At 41.4% G+C, this 20,640-nt stretch overlaps 1 protein-coding gene across 5 annotated transcripts; it reads left to right on the forward strand.

The window, feature by feature from the left end:
• The first annotated feature begins 53 nt into the window (after positions 1–53).
• On the forward strand, positions 54–19,838 carry AP3M1 (adaptor related protein complex 3 subunit mu 1). Of its 5 annotated transcripts, XM_049810310.1 has the most exons (10): positions 54–357; positions 7,580–7,773; positions 8,988–9,263; positions 9,982–10,153; positions 12,457–12,594; positions 14,554–14,639; positions 14,946–15,079; positions 15,759–15,966; positions 17,353–17,497; positions 18,795–19,838. In XM_049810310.1, exons 3-10 carry the CDS (start codon positions 8,991–8,993, stop codon positions 18,893–18,895), a joined length of 1,257 nt encoding a protein of 418 aa, XP_049666267.1. In that variant the 5' UTR covers positions 54–357; positions 7,580–7,773; positions 8,988–8,990; the 3' UTR covers positions 18,896–19,838. The 5 variants fall into 5 exon arrangements, with proteins under 5 accessions (XP_049666267.1, XP_049666266.1, XP_049666265.1 ...); XM_049810309.1 differs by lacking the exon at positions 7,580–7,773; XM_049810308.1 differs by lacking the exons at positions 54–357; positions 7,580–7,773 and adding an exon at positions 457–1,594.
• Positions 19,839–20,640: the final 802 nt, after the last annotated feature.

The raw sequence follows: 20,640 nt of genomic DNA on the forward strand, positions 1-20,640 counted from the left end.
CCACCGGGGGGCGGCGAGGCGGGCGGCCGCGCCGGGCGCCTGACGGGGAGGGGAGGGGAGGGGAGGCGAGGCCGCGCCGCCCGCCGCTCCTGCCCAGCGGTGCGCTGCCGCGCCGCCCGCCCGGGCGGTTTCAGCGCCTGGAGGCAAGCCCCGTCCCCTGCCCGAGGCCGAGGGGCGCGGGCGGCTGGCCGCGGCGGCGGGGTTGGCGGGGGGGCGCCCGTTGCTCGGCGCTCAGCGCAGGCAGCGCCCCGGCCGCCCGTGCCTCCGCCGGGGGGCGGCCCCGCACGCGCTGCCGGGCCTCGCCGCCATCTTGGCCGCTGCCCCGGGAGCGGGACGGGCCGCACTGGGCCGGGGGAGGTACGTGGGGCGGGGGCCGGGGGCCCGGGCCGCTCAGGGAGGCCTCACGGGGGAGGGGGGGTGCGCGGGGGCCTTAGTTTTCGTGTTCGGGGGGGGAGCGGCGGCCGTCGCGGTGGGGCGGGCCTCGGCGGCGGCCGCGGGATCCCCGCCCGGCGGGAGCCGCCTGTCCCCGGCCCCGTACACAGCCGTCGGCCGTTGTGGGTGGTGAAGTCGGACAGGGGTGACATCCCTGTCCACGGTGGTAGCGGGAGACTGCCCCGTGAACCCGAGCCCTCCCGTCTTACCTGCGTCCATTGCTGTTGTTTGGTGTCCATTTAAATAGAAAATTATTTCCGTGTTTGAATAAAAAAAAAAAAATTTTTTTTCTGGGCTCTGGTGCGTGTGCAGAACAGCACGGCTTGCGCTGGAGCTGAGGCCCGGCCGGCGGCGCCTGTCAGGGCTGCGGGCGTGCAAGGTCTTGGCGGGAGGTCGGGCGAGGAAGCGGCTGGCGTGCCTCCTGCCCTGGGCTCTCCTCGGACCGGTGTCCCAGTCCCAGGGGGATCCACGTAGGTTACTCTCTAAAATGATCAGCAGTGATGAGAAGGCGGGATTATACCCACGGCAGTCATTTAGTTTAGTTTTAAGGGGAGATGGCACAGGGCGTGCATGAGATACGAGGCAAAACCTGCAGCAGAGCCGCGGCACCCAGGTCATCCGAATCTTTCTTCAGCAGCATTGCTGCAAACCTGGTGGTTATGGTGGTGCTGTACTTGCTTAATTAGTAAGGGGCCCTGTGAGTGTGGATTTGCATAACATGCGCTGGAAATTAATCCGTTATCATCCACCACTGTGCCTTGCAAAATGGCTTCTGCCCTGTTCAGTACCTAACAGGGTAATTGAGTGGAGTTTGTTGCTTCTTTTGTTTCAGGCCTAACATGCTTTGAAGTAGCAATGCACTTACCATCTTTTCAGTGCGATGAATGATTTGTACTCATTAGATGTTGATCAAACTGGAGGAATAGCTTCACCGTTAAATGTAGCTGTTGTATAAACAACCAGGCAAAAAAATCATACTTGAATAATGAAAATTCGTGTTCATAGGAGGCAGACTACAGTATGGGAGAGGAAAACCTATTCTGCAAGAAAAGCACAAGCAAATTAAATTACTCTTGCAAGAGGTAAAATGATGGAAGCAACATTTTGCAAAAGAACTGACTAGACCAACTATAAGAATGATTCAACTGGCAGTTCCCAGCAGGTTTGAATTGTACATAACTTCTCATTTGTTCAAAAAACCCCATCTGAATGGTATTTCACTGTAAATGTCTGGGACTTAATCTGTGGTGTGTTGGGTGCTAACTCAAAAACACAAGAAAACCTGGTTTTGAGAAAAAAAAAATATGGGACAAGCAGATTCTTTCCCATCTGTGTGCATATACCTGAAAACTCCTTGCAGATGGCAGATTAAACATTAAGACCACTCCACGCCCTCTAGTGTTTAATTTTACTGTCCTTGTCCAGAAATGAAATCTCCTGTTGTGCAAAATAGCTATGCACCAGCTAAGTCCCAGTTACTCTTTCAAACAAAGCTCTCCTTACAAGCAGTTCTGCATTAAGAATCTTAAATAGAAACCTTGTCATGAGCATTCATGAAAGAGAAATTGAAGTCCTTGAGGTAGAGAGGACTGAACAGCAGGTGACAAGTAGCAGCTGTACTTTGTGGATGTAATAATGGGAAGAAACCAAATTAAACCTTTTTGAAATGTTAAGTTCCTTCCTCTTATTTCCCTTTTATTTTCCACCAACTTACACCTTCCCATATAGCTTTCAAAACTTAGTTAATACACAGAAAATAAGTGATCTTTTTTATGCTTATTTAACGTAATGCATGAGAGGCTGCTTTTTAACAGGAACTTTGTAGAAGATTCTTTAAGACTTAGTATTCAGGAGCCTGATTTTATTCATATAGGATGGAAGAATTAAAAGTGTGCCTCTCTGCTCCCTTCTCATGGAAGAGAAGGGAGGTAAAAATGGTTACATGCCTTCTTTCTACTGTATGCTTTTGTACTAGTTGTGGCGGAATGCACACACATTAGTAAGAGCTCTCAGTTACTGCAGGGTTCCAGTGATACTTGTTGGCTTTGATCTAGTATTTCAGTAGTGTGTAGCTCTTTGGCACTGTGCTTGTCCTTTCTGGAACCTTGAGTGCCTCTTAAAATAGAGCCTGTGAAAAAGAGCAGTATAAAGCTGGTAGCACTGTCACTCCGGCCCATCAGACTTACTGGAGCAGTGAATTAGGAGAGCACAATGGAAAACATCTTCCCAAAGAACTACTGAGATGAGGCTTTTATATCCTGTGATTGAATCCTGCTGTCTTGGCCGTTCCTAGTTCTCCATGGTTTGGCTGGAATATGAGCCTAATTATCAGTCTGTTCCTGAAAATCCCATTGACAGTAAGTGCCTGACAAGATATTCACCATACCTGTGTCCATTTGGTCCTCTCTATCTATTCAGTACTGCTTTTGGAGAGTGAATTTCTTCAGTCGTCCCTTAGTAGTCCTAAAGCAATGAATTTTTAATTGTTTTGGTGGGTGTTTTTTTCTAAGGAACTCTTGCTTTTTCAGCTTTTACAGTGAAGCTTTCTGTTCTTGCAGGTCCCAAAGGGAACTGCAGTTATTCAGGATCTAATATTGTTCTATTATTCAGTATCTAATATTGGCAAGAGATGGAACTATCTTGCCAGCAATTAGAAGTAAATTGAACAGAGGCACCATGCAAATGTATTGTTAGAAAGCTCATCAGTTAGTAGATGAAATGCTGCACAAATTCTTAAGCAGGCTGTGATTGTTATTGGTAAAAGCATGGAGGAAGTTGGAAATTTTGTTACGGGTACCAAACACTGATTTAAGACAACTTCAGAGTATTCTTAAAGGACAACTTCCATTTAAAAACAATTCTAGAAAGTTACTAACGGTGTTTTAAATGAGAGTACAGATATATAAATGTATACTGAGCATCTGAGAAGCAAAGTGTTGAGTCTTTAATAGGGATGATCTTGCTGATAAAATATGCATCTGAGTAGCTGCACAGACACAAGCACTTCATGGTGTTAAATTAGAGTTGGATTTGATTATGGGAGTTTTGCTTGACTAGCAGAGAGGTACACCAGGCAGTTCTTCAGAAGGGCTGCAAAAACATTTTTACTTTAATGTACAGATACGTAAGCCATGGACATCTTATAAGTACAAAGATTAATGACACTTGACCAGCAGCAGTAACAATATGCTAACAATGTTAGGAGCGTTACAAAACCTGTGAAATTACAGAACATTCATATTTTGGTAAGATCTGAGACTTCCAGGTGTATCAGTTTGAATCACAAGTTCTAATGTTGTGTCAGGTTGGTCTAGCCAGTTATACATATGTTCAGAGCTGCCATACATGGCTGTCTTGAAAATGTCATTCAAGTATTTAATAGGACTTCTCTTCATTAGGTTTGCTGTTTTAAGAGCCAGTGAATAGGGTTGGGGCGGTGGGGACGAAAGGTTGTCTAGTTTTGCCACATCTGTGGCCCATCTGTGACACATCTTGAATTTATAGGAAAAAACTAAACTACTGACCAGCTGGTTGTGACAAAAATCCTAGCTTTAAAATAGAAATAGAACTGCCTATTTTAGCTTATTTGTTTCTCCAGATTACTTTAAACATTTGACTACTTTCCATTTGCTTGTCACTAGAAGTTCATTTCCACAAATACATAACAGAAGCTCAGACAGTCCACCACCACTAATCCTTCCACCCTTCAGAGCAGCTACACTAAATGCAGGGAATATTGAAGCTGTGGAATACTTTCCCAGTGATGGTCCCATTTTGAGCTGGTTTCAGTAATTATTGCTAGCTCTAAAGGGCATTGCAGAGGTCAGTGATAAATTCTTCACTTCCCAGTTTTCAGAGCTTTCACTGTAACTCAGCTCAGTGTTACGGAAAAGCAGCTGGTAACAGTATTTCTGCATTAATTACATTTTAGAGTACTTAATTGTAGCTAAGGGCAAGTATGTGCAATCAGTCTTTTTCCCAGCCTCTCCCTCTTGCCAAAGAGCTCCACTTTTGTCTTGTAAGCCTTCATCTGTGACTTCAGTCCAGATGTTTCTGTGCCAAGAGATTGAAAAAATGGTAACGTTGCAAAATCCAGATTTAGTTAAAAGAAAAGATACAGACTTGGAAACAGCATGTTGAAGGCACCTTAGTTAAAATATTTAGTTCTTCTGTGAGGACTTCAAATTCTGGTAGGATGGAAATGACTGCAGAGAATCAAATGGAGTTTTGTGTGTCAGAGCAAGAATGGGAAGTCTGTGAAAAGAAGCTGCAAAACTTCTGCTGGGCTTCTTGTTGCTGCAGTGCCTGTGAGATACCTTTCAGTCAGGCAGTAGTATGGAAGGCTGTCAGCCTGCTAAAAATGAACTTGAATGGCTTGCTCTGTCTGGACTAAAGATGCAAATAATAATAATCCATGTACATCTTCAGTCTGCTTCTTAGGTAGGCCTAAAAGCAGAGAGATGGGAGGCATATTTCTGAAATAGTTCTGGAAGCACACTTTCAGTATTTACATATAATGGTTTTATGCTGCCATCTCGAAGTGGTTTATGTGTACACTGCTGCACAGGTACTTTCACGATTCTTAAATTTTGGTGGTGCGCTTTTGCTACTGTTTTTTTAAACTTACAAACTTTGATTCAAGACCTTTACCCTCAAAGTGCTGCAGCTCTTAACGTGCTTTGCTGTTTGGCCACAAGTATTATTGACCTGTTGGTGTGAGGAATCTTACTGTTACTAGATTGATTTTTATGTTCAGCATTATTTAATCTTTTTTTCTTTGCAAATCTAATGTTCTGATGAGATAGAAGAAGGTAGGGTACTGAGAAATTAATTCAGGGATGTCTACATGCCTGAAATGAAATCTGGCACTCAAAAATAGAGCACTGTAAGTAATTTTTGTTAAATAATAGCTTACATAAGATATTTTTGTAGTAGCACTAGTTGTAAGATATCCAACATGAAATCCATCTTTAATTGGCTGGTGCCAATCTTGACACTGTGCGGGATAAATCACTTAGTCTTGCGTGTAATAGACTGATGTCCCCACTGCTATAAGAGCTTCTTTATTCTAGTCAGCACGGGGGAGCGTACAAACTGAGCTGCCTATTGACTGATAGGGCAGGGCTTGTGCCCATGGGTCTGCCTGCTCTATATTTAAGCTGCAAGCAGAGCGCTTCGATTTTCAAGAGCACTTCAAATTAGCAGCAAATTAGTCTACTGCTAAAACTTGTGAAGAAGGAAAGAGGGGTTTTGAAGCAAACTGTTACGCTAGAAGCAGAACAATTATGTATCGTGGGAAATTCTGTAATCCCTATCATCCTACCCAGAAGATAGGGTAGGCAGCTAGGTGTGATTTTACTGCTGAGTTTCCACAGATACTGTAAAGCTGTAATCTGCCAAGTGTGGTCCCCTGGATCAGTTTGCTACTGCAGCTCACCACGAGGCCACACAAACACTCGTATGAACACAGCTGGTACCTGGGCAGCTTGGGGCAGATGAGTAAATAGGGACAGTGGTCCAATGCTACCACCCTTTCTGGCTACCCATGCCCTCCCTTGATTGCATAGCAGTCGTGGTCTAATGTCCTAAGTGGAACCTACTGCGAAAGAAGAGGCCCTGCTAACACAGCCATTTTGTGTGCCAGGAGCTTGCTGCAGGCACAGTAGAACGAAGTGGCTGTGTTTATGTAGCGATTATGTTGGCCTGCTGCACGGCTGTGCTTGTTAAAAGTATGTTGTGGTAAATGCAATCATTTCTGATCATTAGAATCTATATGAGCATTAACAGCAGGACAATTGCTAGGGCTTAAAAACAGTCACATGTATCTGATATACTTTGCCAGAGTATTGTCCAAAGCTGCCTGCAGTCCAGCATAGCTTCTCTGCAGTGGGCTGTAGATCAAGTCCTCTGGAAATGGAGCTTTAGCAGTGCTGCTTGTACTGAAACTCTCCTATGCAGCTTTGTGTGCATTTACGAGGAATTGGGTCTTACATTTATTAACACATGTGCTATTGTATCCATATTAAAATGTACATAGAACTATTCTAAGCTTTATAGCTGATCACCTTCATATGTTTAGGTTGGCTTGGTGTGGAACAATACTGACATTCAGTGGTTGATTATACTTGCCACCGCTGTGTGACTATCCAGGAGATTTTGGAGGGTTTTAATGTTCAGCACTGGCTAAATTCAGAACATGTTTAGTTGAACTGGATTAAAGCAACTGTGTCAAGGCTCTATTATAAGAATGCTGTGCTCACAGTATTAAAATTGTCTGTTTTTCCAACAAACTAAATTAGAGATTAATTTGGTCCGGGAGAGATACGGTAGAAACACGTAATAATGCTTTGAAGCTTTGTTTCCTTTCCCACTCTTAAGCAAATTGGCAATCACAGTTTCCAAAAGAACTTCCTTTTGTATACCATACTGGCTTAGTTGGATTTTTCTGTCTATGTTTTGACTATTGGTCTTTTTGTGTCTACCACCAAAGACAGTGTGCTCTTAGCAGGAGGTATCTAAGACCTGGCAAGGCCCCAGTGAAGATGAGCACATTGCTGTTATGCATGTGAAGGAGCAGCTGGAGTTTAGAATTTGAAAAGCTGGATCTTGGCTACCTTCCCACATATGGTGACTTAGGTGGAGGGAAATAGCATGCTAACTATCTTCTGTAGTAGTCCTTTTTCACCTTCTCTTTCACCTTTGGAAGACATACTTTTGTATTGTCAAGATCTGCAGGGCCAGGCCATTTTTCAGTGTTACAAGTGTGATGGGAGGTCAGACTAGTACTCTAGGCAGTTTAGATTCAGACACAGCATCAAGAGCTCACTCTGGATGGAGCTAAGTGCTTATTCCAGTATTTTGGAATGAAGCTTAATAATGCAGTGTTTGGACTTCTTAAATCTCTGTGGGACTGGGCCATTTACATCTAGATGCTTCTGTGCAGTCTTCACATTTGTGTGCCAGAGTTAACATTAGCGAAGAAGCAAATTTTATCTGCATTTTATGGCATGATCCTGGCCAAACATCCCAAGAGTAATGAAAACTATGATAGGTTTTATGTGTCTGGCTTCACTTGAACATGCAGAGCTGATGGTGGTCTTCCTGTTTCAAGGTGTGGATGCCCAGTAACTGTTCGGTCTCTTTCCAGTCATGGATTCCTCCAAAGGCTAAATAAACTTCAACTGAGGATATCTTCATTGCTATCATCTGCCCATTTCTGCCACCTCCTCTGCACCAGCTGTAGCACTCTCTGGCAATGTAAAAACTTGCATCAGGAAGCTGATCGGACCAGAAACTCTTTTTTCTGGGTCAATTTATGGCTGGACCAGTTTCCTAATATAGGTAATTGCAGAACCACAGACCTGCTCAAATCAATACCAGGCAAAAGGAATGAATAGCCCGTGGCAGTGGGGTAGCTTCGACTACAGAATGAATTTTTGCAGGATGTTAAGTACCAAGGTTAACTTCATCTTGATGAGCCAGTGCTTGGGTTACATTTTGTTTGTTTTCTAAGGCTGAGTTTAAACTTGGACCTTATTTTTGTCAGAGGATGGTAATGCTGCAAGTCAGCCAAAGCATTATATGTGTCTCATGTAAAGGCTAAAGAGATAAACTGAAGTCTAATAGCATTTGTCTCTTCTGTAAATGTGGAGAAAATGGTTTATTCACTTCATTTGAATCAACAACTTAGTTCACTTAGTATCTCATTGAAAGTTAAGAAATAGACTGGGAATTAGTTTTTAAAAAGGCAAATAAGCTTCTTGTCCCATGAATAAAATGAAGGATCAGTGGCTGAGGCATGTTATTTGTAAATCTTTAGAGATATAAGAAAAACCAGTTACTTTCCTTATCTGCAGTTCATACTCCCCTTTTTCATGAGTGAGTTTTTAAGTGTAAAACATTTTATGTAAACGTATTTCATGTGTCAAGCACATTTGAGGCAATTTTATTAACGAAATCAGTTTTAAACTCTTTGTTTTGTGCACTTTTAATGAATTACAACCCTTTATCCCAGTGCAGATTGGCATAGATCATAAGTAAAAGACTAATCAGCCAGCAGATAAACACTTTTCTAGTTCAGTAGCTGAAAGCTGACAAGCTAAAGAGCTATATCTTTAAGATAGCGCAATTCTTAATTATGTGTGTAAATATTACACAAATTCCATCATAGGAAAATTTATGTGTAAGTTGCCCTTACATGTTGCCAAACACGTTTAAGTGAGTGCCAACTCATGAAAGTCAGCTTTTGTTTAAGAAATAAATTACAAATACCAAATAGGGATGAAAGTGGAAATCAAGGGTGCTAGCTTCTTGCTTACTTTGTGATATATGTTAGCGACTTAATCCACTGTGAAATATTTTGTGGTGGAACATTCCTCTAAATAAAGAAAATGCAATTTAAAGGAAAGCAGCAAAGCAGATCTTTTTTCTTAAATTCACAGTGCATGTTAACAAAGAATGACCATTGTAAGAAAGGGAATCTGGGAGAAGAAACAGTGATGTCAATCCTTACATCCTTTTGTTCATTTTAACTTCTTTGAATGTGTTTCCAACAGAAAATGATCCACAGCCTGTTTCTTATAAACTGTTCTGGTGATATATTCTTGGAGAAGCACTGGAAGAGTGTTGTGAGCCAATCTGTGTGTGATTATTTCTTTGAAGCTCAGGAGAAAGCAATCGATGTTGAGAATGTGCCTCCTGTCATCTCAACGCCACATCACTACCTCATCAGCATCTATCGGGATAAAATCTTCTTTGTGTCTGTCATACAGACAGAAGTGCCACCACTCTTTGTAATTGAATTTCTGCACCGAGTAGCAGATACTTTCCAGGTCTGTCACCATTAAATAATTCTAAAATTGAAATAGTTCCAAGGGAATTTTTGTATAAACTTCTTTTAAAGGAAGGTAATAAACCCTCTTGTCAGTGACTTCCCCCTTTGCAATTTCTAAGTCAAGCACTAGTTTATAGAGTACAAAGGAAAATAAGGTGTATTTTGTGTATTCATTTGATTTATAGTTACCAGTGCACATGCACTAAAACCCAAATCACACTTTGTAAATGCTGTCTTTTTTCTGTAAGCTTTTGTACCATTCATGTTATATAGATGAAAAGCAGCATGCAGTCATGAAGCACTCTGTAGGGAGGAAAGACCTGCGAAGCGCGAGTCAGTTTTCAACCAATTTCACAGATACAGTAAATGGAGGAACCTCTGTGAAGATTGAGCATTGTCAGAAGACAGTCTCCTTATTTTACGAGTCTTCTGACTGAAGATGTGTTAATGTTCACAACTGGGAGAACCTTTAGCACATACATACTAGTAAACTAGATTACATCAGTTTCACTGTTCACGGTGTCTTTATTTTTAATTAGATGATAAATGTAACCTTAACATACGATGCCATCGGACTACAGAAGTAGCTAGTCAGTTTAGGCACTAGAATTCCTCGATATATTGGGGGGTTTCTGTAAGCGAAAAACCAAACAAGCTTTTGCAAAGCAATTTAACAGGAATAAAAATCCTCTCTTTGTAATCCCTGATTTGTTTAGGATTACTTCGGCGAATGTTCTGAGACTGCAATTAAGGACAATGTAGTTATTGTGTATGAACTTCTAGAAGAAATGTTAGACAATGGTTTTCCACTGGCAACAGAATCTAACATATTGAAGGAGCTGATTAAGCCTCCTACAATTTTGCGCTCCGTTGTCAACTCCATCACAGGTATGAAAATAAATAATTTTCAGTGGTGACTGGCTGCTTAAAAACAAAGGCCCATCATGCTTTATAGCTAAAAAATAATATCATATTGGTGTGAATCTGTAAGGTGATGCCACTGTCCCGCCACTTCTCACAATCAGAAGTTGAATAAAAGCAACTTCCTCCTTATTTGCAGTTTATGCCTGGCGCTTTTGATATCTGCAGTAGCACTGTCTGGTCCAGCGACAGCTGCTGAAGTCCCTCAGGAAAAGCAGTTCCCAGCACAGACAGGACATACTGGAGACAAGTGCTCTGGGATTGGTACAGAGCTAGCCCTGAGCTTTGAATAACTAAGTTGCATTGGAGAAGGTTATGCATTTTATAAGAAATCATTATAGAAAGGTATATAACAGATATCCAATAAATCTTTGCTGGCTAGGAGGAGATAACATGAAGGGACGCAAATAGCCTGTCCTCAGCCTCCTCCCTGCCCCCACCACCATTAGCATCCATCAAGTTCGGAGCTGGTTTCAGGCTGTTGTAAATAGGTATGTCTCACACTGACAGAGCCAAATGTTTGTCAGCTAAGCTGGTGGAATCTGCTTGTCTGGCAAGCAGATTCAAAGGAGGTACGCCATGAGTTGTCACATGGGGTCAGAGATATGCGAGATGTTTGCCTGTACATTGTGTTAGAGAAGGATAGTAGGTGGGCCACAGGGCCATACAGAGGTAGTGCTCAGAGGAGCGGGTCTTTGAGGTAGCACATGTGGTTTAATCTTTTGAGTATGAATCTCAGCAGTTTTAACTTCTGGGTTTTGGGTTTGGTTTGGTTTTTTTTAGTGTGCTTTTGGATGGTAGTAGTTATGAAAAATATCTATGACGTTAATGGACTAGATGCACTGCTGTTAGGGGAATTAAGACTCCTGAAACCAAGGGTTGCAGCATCAAATCCTCTTGTTTTAGCTAAAGCCTTATTAGAATTCCCTAGGAGCCTAAAGTGCCTGCCCAGGGCAGCCTGCATCTTGTCTCTGTCAACCGCTCAGCGCTGAGGAGGTGGGAAGCAGCAGTCTGAGAGCTCTTCCGCCTGCCTGGTCTGGCAGCCCAGCCTGCGTAGCGCTGTTGCACCCTGCAAAGCTGCTGAGGGATGCAAGGCACGGCCACAGCCACTGTTCCCCTTTAGAGATACAGTGGGAGTGAGAAAATGGTTGCAACCCGTCCCCCGTGTGTTACAGCACTGGGGTGGACTTTAGGGAGGGTTTTTTCTCTGTGAGCTATTTTACTAGCTCAAAAGAATGAAAACTTCTGTTTTCTGCCTTCTAGGAGAGGGCCTACCCAGCAGGTTGTGTAGAAATGCTAACCACTGGCTGACAGCCTCTCAGTGAAGGCAGGACACAATACCACATTTGTTATGCTAAAGGGCACAGTGTCCTGAGACCTACTTCTAGTAGAGGGAGTTGTTTCCACTATAATGGGATTCCAAGATTAGTCACCTAAGCGCCAGATGTGATAAGATTTTTTTTTTTTTTTTTCCTTTTTAAAGAATCATCAGTTTACTTTGTAACTAGGTAGCTCAGGAAGCCCTTTTCTCACACTGGGTGGTATGAAGAACTAGGAGCTGAGGGTGACAGCAAGGCAGGCAGGGGCAAGGTAAGGAGCCCAGAATTTGAGCCAACAGGTCGGTCAGGATCAGATAACAGGGTCATCTACAGTTCAGTGATAGCCAGGAAAATCCATCATGATGGCACAGGTCAAGCCAGAAAGTCAAGTCTATGGGCCAGGGTCTGGATTGATTTGGCATGTGGTCCAGTGTAGACATGGCTGTCATGTTGCTGCAAGGTAGCTCAGATGGGTACCAAGGGTGAGAGCCTCAGCCTAACAACAGCTTCCAAGCAAAGGGGGAGACAGACCTCTCTAAGGCTTCTTCCAGGTCTGTCTTCATTACAATTCTTACTGGTAAATCAGCCCTGAAGGCAGCCAGCTAAAACTCTGAGGAGAAGAGGGAGATGTCCTTAAGGCCCTCACAAGAAGCTGTAATGCCTTGAATTGTAGTGATGAAATCCTTCACAGGATCTAGCCCCACATCTACTCCCACTCAAACCTCCTGCTGGCTTGAGCCTTGTATTTTGCTGTGCAAAATATAGTCTGAAAACCGTAAGTCTGGACACATACTAAAAGTGCATTCACGTCACCTAATGAATGAAATTTTAGTGGTCCAGGTTCTAGTCTGTAGTTCTTGGGGGCAAATCTTGCTTTGATTCTTATTTTTGGCAGTTGAAACATTCCTCTAGTAATTAATTACTGATCTTGAGTTCCTTTTCATTTTTAAGGCAGTAGTAATGTGGGTGACACACTTCCCACTGGACAGTTGTCCAACATTCCTTGGCGCAGAGCAGGGGTAAAATACACAAACAACGAAGCCTATTTTGATGTCATTGAAGAAATTGATGCGATTATAGACAAATCGGGTAAGATGCCTTGCAGACTCATTTCTGTTTGTTGGATGTGTTTACATTTGGCTACTGATGTTTGTCTAACTGCTTTTCTGCATGTGTTTTATAGACATGAACCTATATCTTAAATAGAAATATACAATTTAAAATGACATGCCCAAATGTATTTCTTCAGTTCATCTTAAAATAACAATATGCTCTAGACTGCTTCAAGATCATCCACAAGAAATATTCTGTACTTAGATGTTTTCTGTTTGTATATTAATTATCTCTCAAGAGATATAAATGGAAAAATAGTTGAAGTGATGAGAAAATTTTCTTCCATTGTTTCTGCCAACAATTTACTGCAGTCCTCATAGGCCCTCAAATGAGCAAGACAAAAGCTTTCATTAGTTTTCTTCTGATAGCAAGACAAAACTTGGTGCACAAAGCTGGACAGTATTGTTTTCCTTATATATAAACTGGAGCCAGGTACTATGAAGCACAATAATACCCCTTTCTTTTCTGTAAATGAAACATACATCTTCAAATACAAAAAATCTTTAATCTGAGATTTAACTCTGAGGAGGAAACTGATAACTTTTGTGTAAATGTTGGCCCTGCCAGGAAGTAGAAAAAACTGATGCAAAAAGAAAACTGCTATGCTGTGGACAGGAGCCTGCTGTTTTGGTCATTGGGGCCATCGGTTACTAAAACTGAAGACTGCATGATACTATTTTGTGGTGGTATGGGACAGGGAGCAAATCTCTGATTTCATTCAGTGCTGCTGTTGTACCAGTAGTCAATGTTGGTTTGGTTCCGTACACCAATTCGACAAACGCTTTGGCCACTGTTGAACTGGATAGTCATAAATAGCTATTGTGCAGCTCTTAGTCTCGGTGTCTTGAAACTAAAAGAAGGTAGCAGTCACGGTCAGAACACCCTGATGGCTGTGTTACTCTCCTAGCTCAATAGGATTCCCAAGACTAGTATGAGTGCTTAGTCTGAGGAATTATAATCAAGACCATATTTGTATTTCTGTATGTATTTCAAGCCCAGTCGGTGTCCACTGAGCATTTAAAATTTCCTACTGAAGATCACTGCAGCAGTCATAGCTACTCTGTTCTGCTCTGATCCCTTGGGGACTAGCAATGCAAGAATCTTTCTTCCTAACCTTCACTAGGACTAAGAAGTAGCTAAGGTTGCTTCCCTAGAATGGGGATGTTATCTTGTTTTGTAGGAATATAGTTAACTGCTCTCATCTGAAACAGGATCCCTTCTTTTAAGGCAAAGTATTAACCTGCAGTTTCTCCTTCCCCTTGACTAGATCAACAATAGTTTCTACATATCTTCTAAAATAACCTTTGCTTGTAGGGCTAGTTAGTCCAGGGTCCTGCTCATGCCTTTCTGTCTTTATAGGGCATTTAAGGAAATGAGCCATTCTTGGATAAGATTCTTGGTGTTCTTTCTTTGGGTTTTTTCAGCTATAGTTTATTTAACATCAAGATGAATATGTAATCCCACTGTTAAACAAGCCACGCTAGTGAAAGCCAAGGTTATCTGGAGCTTTATAGCACAAACTTACTGTGTTTTGATGTTGATTGTTTTGATGTGCTTCACGTTCCCTGCACCACTGTACAACTTGCTAGTTTTCTGGAGACAGGACAGGGATGAAAGAAAGGAAGATTCAGAGCTTGTATATTCTGAAGCTCTTATTTGCTCATTGCTGGCAACCAGTTCAAGCACATCCTGTACAAGTCCTGTGTAACAGCTGGCACAAGTATAATTAGCTGATTTGGGACAAGCTGTTTGCTCTGGCTCATGTATGTTAGCAAGCTGCCCAGGCCACAGGTTACTGGAATGACCTTTCCTATCTGTGCTTGGAGTGTTCTTGACTGTTGTGCAAATGTCATCTGTGCCCTCTAGCTGCACTTCACAATGTTCGTTAGGGCCTTGATAATAATGTTAAGTATCTTTTTTTTTTTCCCTCCACAGGTTCTACTGTCTTTGCAGAAATCCAAGGTGTTATTGATTCATGTATTAAGCTCTCAGGAATGCCAGATCTTTCTCTTTCTTTCATGGTAAATTTAGCACATATTGAGGAATTTTAATTGCTCACGATTTATTTTTCTTAATGATCAGAGTATATCAATTTTAAGAGTGCAATCGCTGCTTCCTGTCTTACACATACAAAAAATAACCTAAGTTTTGCATCATATTGTAGAAGGTCAGGCCAGAAATCCATCTGGCTCAGAACCATGTCTTAGATAGTGGCTTAGATAATGATACTTAGAGTCTAAGAAATAGGAATTCTGTAGAGTTCAGTAGCCAGTTCAAACTGCTGATACTTGATGAGATTTCATTTACCACTTTGCCACTACTTACAGAACCCACGGCTGCTGGATGACGTCAGCTTCCATCCATGTATTCGGTTCAAACGCTGGGAGTCTGAGAGAGTCCTTTCATTTATTCCTCCTGATGGGAATTTCAGACTGATCTCCTACCGTGTCAGTTCACAGAAGTATGTTTCTGTTTAGACACACTGGTTCTTCAGATATACCATCTACCACTTTCCATCTGAGTAACTGCAGATTTCTCCTTGTTATGGAGGGAATTTGCATTGTTGCTAAAATGCATGTTCTCAGGTTTTTTCTCATCCGTTGCTCTGTCCCCTCTAAAACAACAAAACAGTTTTCAATTTGCTGCTGATACTCAGTGATCATTTTTCAGTGGGATAAACCACACACGACAGTAATATAGGGCTATTCATTCCTCGTAATCATTGTTGCTGCTAGATGCTTTGTGGCTAAGTCTCTGTATACATAGAGGACTCTGATCTTCATAAAAAGAATAAAGCAAAAAAGTCTAACCTGCAGATATTTGCAAACTAAGTCTGATTTGGCTGGTGACTGTTCTGAGAATTGGCTCAGGGATATTACTTAAAAAAACCCCAATGAGATGGAGGGAAAGAGATTAGGACAAATGATTTGGAAGAAAATATTTTTTTCCTGTGATTCTCTGCTAATAAAATCACTTAAGCAATGATGTTGAAGAGTTAAGTATCACTTTTCATTTCTGAAACAAACTGATTCTAACTTGAATACCTGCCAGAAACACAAGAACTATTTATGAGAAAGAGCGTTATTTTCTCAAGCAGAGAAGTAGCCAGGATGCATTCAGCTACTGTCTTCTCTTTTCAGCTTGGTGGCAATTCCTGTATATGTGAAACACATGATCAGTTTTAAGGAAAATAGTTCTTCAGGAAGATTAGATGTTACCATTGGACCAAAACAGAATATGGGGAAAACAGTAGAAGGAGTTGTCATGACAGTTCACATGCCAAAGGCCGTACTTAATATGAACCTCACTGCTACGCAAGGCAGCTATACATTTGACCCGGTTACTAAAGTAAGTCTTTAAGTTTTTATTTATTTAAATATCTAAGATGACATTAGAACAACTCATACATATTGCAGAGCACTGGAGCAGCATTCCACACTTCACAGAAAACTTTCCCTTCAGCATATGTTTATGAATTAAAATCTTCTCTTTAAAATTTGCTTTTACAAACTTAGATACACACCAGTTGTGACATGTGGTATTATCAGTCTCCTTTCGCTTCCCTTCTCTTCCCCTCTTTTCCCCTGCTCCTTCACCCCCCTAACATTTTTCTTCAGCGGATGCAGCAATATTTTGCTGGTGGTTTCAGCTATGGTATATTTTGTAATTTATGTTCTTTAAAACATACTTATCTGGAGAAAATGCAGTAGACTTGAAAATAGCCAGAAAAACAGGGAGCGGGAGATAATAAAAACACATCTTCCAAAAGATCTGCCTGAAGACACACAGGAAGGAAAGCAAAGGGTCTGAAAAACGGTATCTTGGGAGTCCTGCTTTCTTGCTTCCAAGTTCAGGTTTGAGACCTAAAATTCCTAAAGCTCCTGAAGCTATTTAGTACACAGGAACCATTTTGCTGAAATGCAGTCTGAGCCAAACCATTCTGCTGGCTCTAACACCCTGCTCTGAGCTTTCTGCTGCCCTTGGAATATCTCAGTCAGCAATTGATCTGAGTTGTAAGTGAAAGGTCTCCAAGTAACATTCTGTTTCAAAAAGAACAGACCTTGATCTTTTAAAAACAAAAACACTTGAAGTCTCCTTTCCTCTCTGCAGAAATAAATTATACTGTGTTTTTATCAGGAGTTGGGATAACTAGATGGACTGTAACTGCAAAAGTTTGTAAAAGTAGGGAGAACTGAGTTTTTTCTGCATTTATCAACAATTTTCAGTTTATGATCTGAACAAAAAAACCAACTTGTTGGGTGAGTAAAGGACCAACTTGGTTCCATGTATCTTCTTTAAAGTGTAAGAATCAATGGGAAACAAGTGACCCTTAGAAAGTTACTCTAGCTTAAACATCTTCTTTTGCCAAGTGCCTTTCTCCTGTCTTCCTCATGCTTGTGTTCCTACGACCTTTGTGCTAGTTATTCTCCTTGCTTCCTGGATCTAGCTGTCCCACTCTGACAACAGGAACAATCACTATTACTAAGGGAGCAAGATGTATGAAATACATAGACCAACTGAGAAATGCTGACAGGGCAAAAGAAATGCTGGGAAAGAGAGGACACCCTACCTTGCAGGAGCCCTAACCACGGCATCTCCCAGGCAGTGGGCTAATTCTCAGGGCTACCAGGCTACTTTCTGTATCCAGCCTGCAAACTAAAAGCTTGATGTGAACTTGACCTTATAGGTTGTTTCCTAGAAAGCTACTGCTACTATTCTCTCTTTTCTGACAAGGTGTTAACATGGGATGTTGGCAAAATTACACCTCAAAAGCTACCAAACCTGAAGGGCATAGTGAACCTGCAGTCTGGAGCCCCCAAGCCAGAGGAGAATCCAAGTTTAAACATTCAGTTTAAGATACAACAGCTTGCAATTTCAGGTGAGCGCGTAGGTGATACGTGAAATTGGTACTGACGGACTGAGTAGCAGTAGGAAATGAAGTAGGAAACTGTTTATCTTTTAATTGGAGATGCTGCTCTGAAGTCAACTTGGTCCAAACTGGTAAATTCTGATTTACCTAAACTTGACAGTTACCCTTGCTGGAAGACTCCCTTGCTGGGAATTGTAAATCCCCAATTGTTTTGCTTAAGAAAGACTGTGAGAAGTGTACAGAAGAATGGAATTTTCTTTGTTGACTTCTGCATTAAACATGCTAATTTATCCTTTTAGTGAAGAGTGATGGATGATGATTTAGCACGCTGCTCTTGACTTGCCTTAGTCTTGTACCACTAAAGCCCTTTCTAGTGGTCAAAAAACTCAAAAACTCCCATTAATTTTAAAGAATGCCCTTCCTATTCTTTCCTTCTGGAGCTGGTTAGTTTTTCATCTTCAAAACAGTCTACAGGTAAAATCAGAATGAAGTCTATAGGGTAAGTGCAAAAGTAAATTTAAGGCAAACAAGGCCTCAGTCTGCAAACACGCTGTCCATGGGTAAAATGCTTCTGCAAGCAAGCTGTGCAGGATTAAGACCCTAACGGAGTGAAGACTCGCATTTGGGAAGAAGGAGGGTGACTGAAGACAGTAGATGAGAATCGGTGGTAGTGCATGTAGTACCCTTCTAGGTAGGTACAGCCTATGGTCCTTTTGCTTCCTAGACTATTTTGCTGGGTAAGTAACAGTTCTTGTATAATAACAGAATCCTGCAGTTTCCTCTTAAACTTGCAACCCGCTAGTTTAAATCTAGCAAAACATAGTGGATCCAATGGCTGGATACCAGAGATAAAAGGACCTGTGAGAAAGCAGGGGACAACCTGAAATTGTTAGGTAATTAACAGCTACTGGTGTTCCTCAATTAATAGCAGAGGGATTGCTGGTCCCTGCAATTATGATTTAGAGTGAAAAGAATGCTAAAACTTGTCCTTTGCTTCAGCTACATTATTGGAAACGAGTGCAGTGTACAGGAGCTGTGGAAGATAAACTCATTTGTTCAGTAGTTCATCCCTTGGAAGGAGCTCACTGAGGAGAACAGAAAAGAGCTGTTGCCGTGCCAGGGCAGCTATGATGAGGTGATGAGAATGGTATCTTCTACTGTTTCAAACCAGATGAACTTGTGAAAGGAAAGAAAATAAGCTTCCTAACCAATCCTAATATGCTTCTAGAAAGCAGGACTTTTAAACAGACTGACATGATTTCTAGCATTCTGCTTTTAACTTTGTACTTGTTTTTATCTTTTTCAGGACTGAAAGTGAATCGCCTAGACATGTATGGAGAAAAATACAAGCCTTTTAAAGGTGTCAAATATATTACAAAAGCAGGAAAATTCCAAGTCAGGACATGAGAAGATGCTCTACTTGCAAGAGGAAATTCCCCTTAAAAAAAACTTGACTGCTTAGTGACTTATGTTGCTATTAATTAGGTGCCAATTAATTAATAGACACTGATTAGTTTGGGATCAAAGCATTTGTTCACAGCAGCTCTTAAAATGAAAGCATAGCTTAGTCTTTCTTAATACAGCTTTAAAATAAGGTACTTTTTTTCTAATACACCTTCACTCTTTTTTTACTGAATTGTTGCGCTGGTGAATAGTTTGATATAGGTGATCTACAAAATGTCTCAAACACTACACTGCCAGTCAGATACCAAAAGCCCAGAGGCCAAGCACATCATGAAGGCCAGCCAGGCCACTGGAAGAGTCTTGTGGTGGCATGTTTTGCTGCTGCAGCCACCTGCAAAGAAAGCTCAGCTATTCTCACAGCCAGCTGCAAACTGGTATTCCACAAAGCATCATATAATCCCTTCAGAAATAGAAAGCAGCAGTGAGAGGGGCAGGGGTCCCACAGGGGCCTGGGACATAGCAAGTGTCACTCCTGAGAAAGAGCTGATGAAGAAAAAAGTAATTTCCTTGTTTACAAGAAATCGCCTTTCTTAAGAAGCATTTGCCTTAATCAGCTTTCATTTGTGCCATCTGCAGATGAGCTGATAAAAATAACATTCTGCATTAAATCTGGGAGGTGATTGTTGCTTCAGTAATCCACTTTCCATTCAATCTCATCATTGCCATCATGTTTTTTTAAGAATACAGTTGCAGAGAGTAAGATGTATTTTTTATGTGAAGCCTTTGCTTTGATTTAAATGTTCCACTTGTTCAAAGTGGATGCCACCAGATTTGTGCCATGTGTACATTGGAGTGTAGCTTTTTAGATAGCACAATAGAAGTGTCAAGTGTATTTAATGGTTGTGTGCTTTAATGTTATGAAATAAAGGGAACTCTACTGCAAATACATCCTCTCATGTGAAATGTTCACGCTATCATAAACTATTCGTGATGCTCTTAGGCGGGAGACATCTGATATACAATGAAACGATGACCATTTGCTACATCTTTACTAACCTTGATCACTGTGCAGCTATTTAAAACTTAGAAAGGGCATTTAGGAGCATGGCAGGTTAGCTCACTTTCATTTTTTTTATTTTTAAATGTAGCAAAATTAACGTTTAGATTATGACATTTCAAAGACACAACAGTGATAATGCAAAGCTAAGTAAACTTTTCCTTATACACCAGCATAAACTTGTTATCTCTGTAACCCAATATGTGTCCCACAGTACCCATCAAGGTTTCAAACCATACATTTGGTCAGTAGATGGTAGGCTGAGAAACCCAAGTTCAGAATTAAGGAAGGGTGAGGTACTGGAGAATCTTTCTTTCCCTAACCTGTTTGGCTTGCAAACTGATGAATAGGTGCTACCTTCAGATGAAGAATAAGAACTTAAGTCATTCAGTAGTCAAAATTTCAAATAGTGGGACAAAAAATGATCCAAGTCTGAAAAAAGGAGGGGGAACCCATGGGAACACTGGCAGCAAGCCAGTAAGAAAAGAAATGAGCATATATTCTCTACTGGTAACTTTGGTAATGTCACTAGGGGAAACTTGGCCACTGACAACCATTTTGAATTTCTGAAATTACAGTAGATTAAGTGTAGATAAAACAACACTTTTAAGAACCAGCACCTGTAAGAAAGCCTTGTGTTTGGGTAGGCACAATACTGGGTATTAAAAGCTACCAACCTTCTAGTCTACCT

This window comes from Accipiter gentilis, chromosome 9, assembly GCF_929443795.1.
Source record: "Accipiter gentilis chromosome 9, bAccGen1.1, whole genome shotgun sequence".
Taxonomy (NCBI): Eukaryota; Metazoa; Chordata; class Aves; order Accipitriformes; family Accipitridae; genus Astur; species Astur gentilis.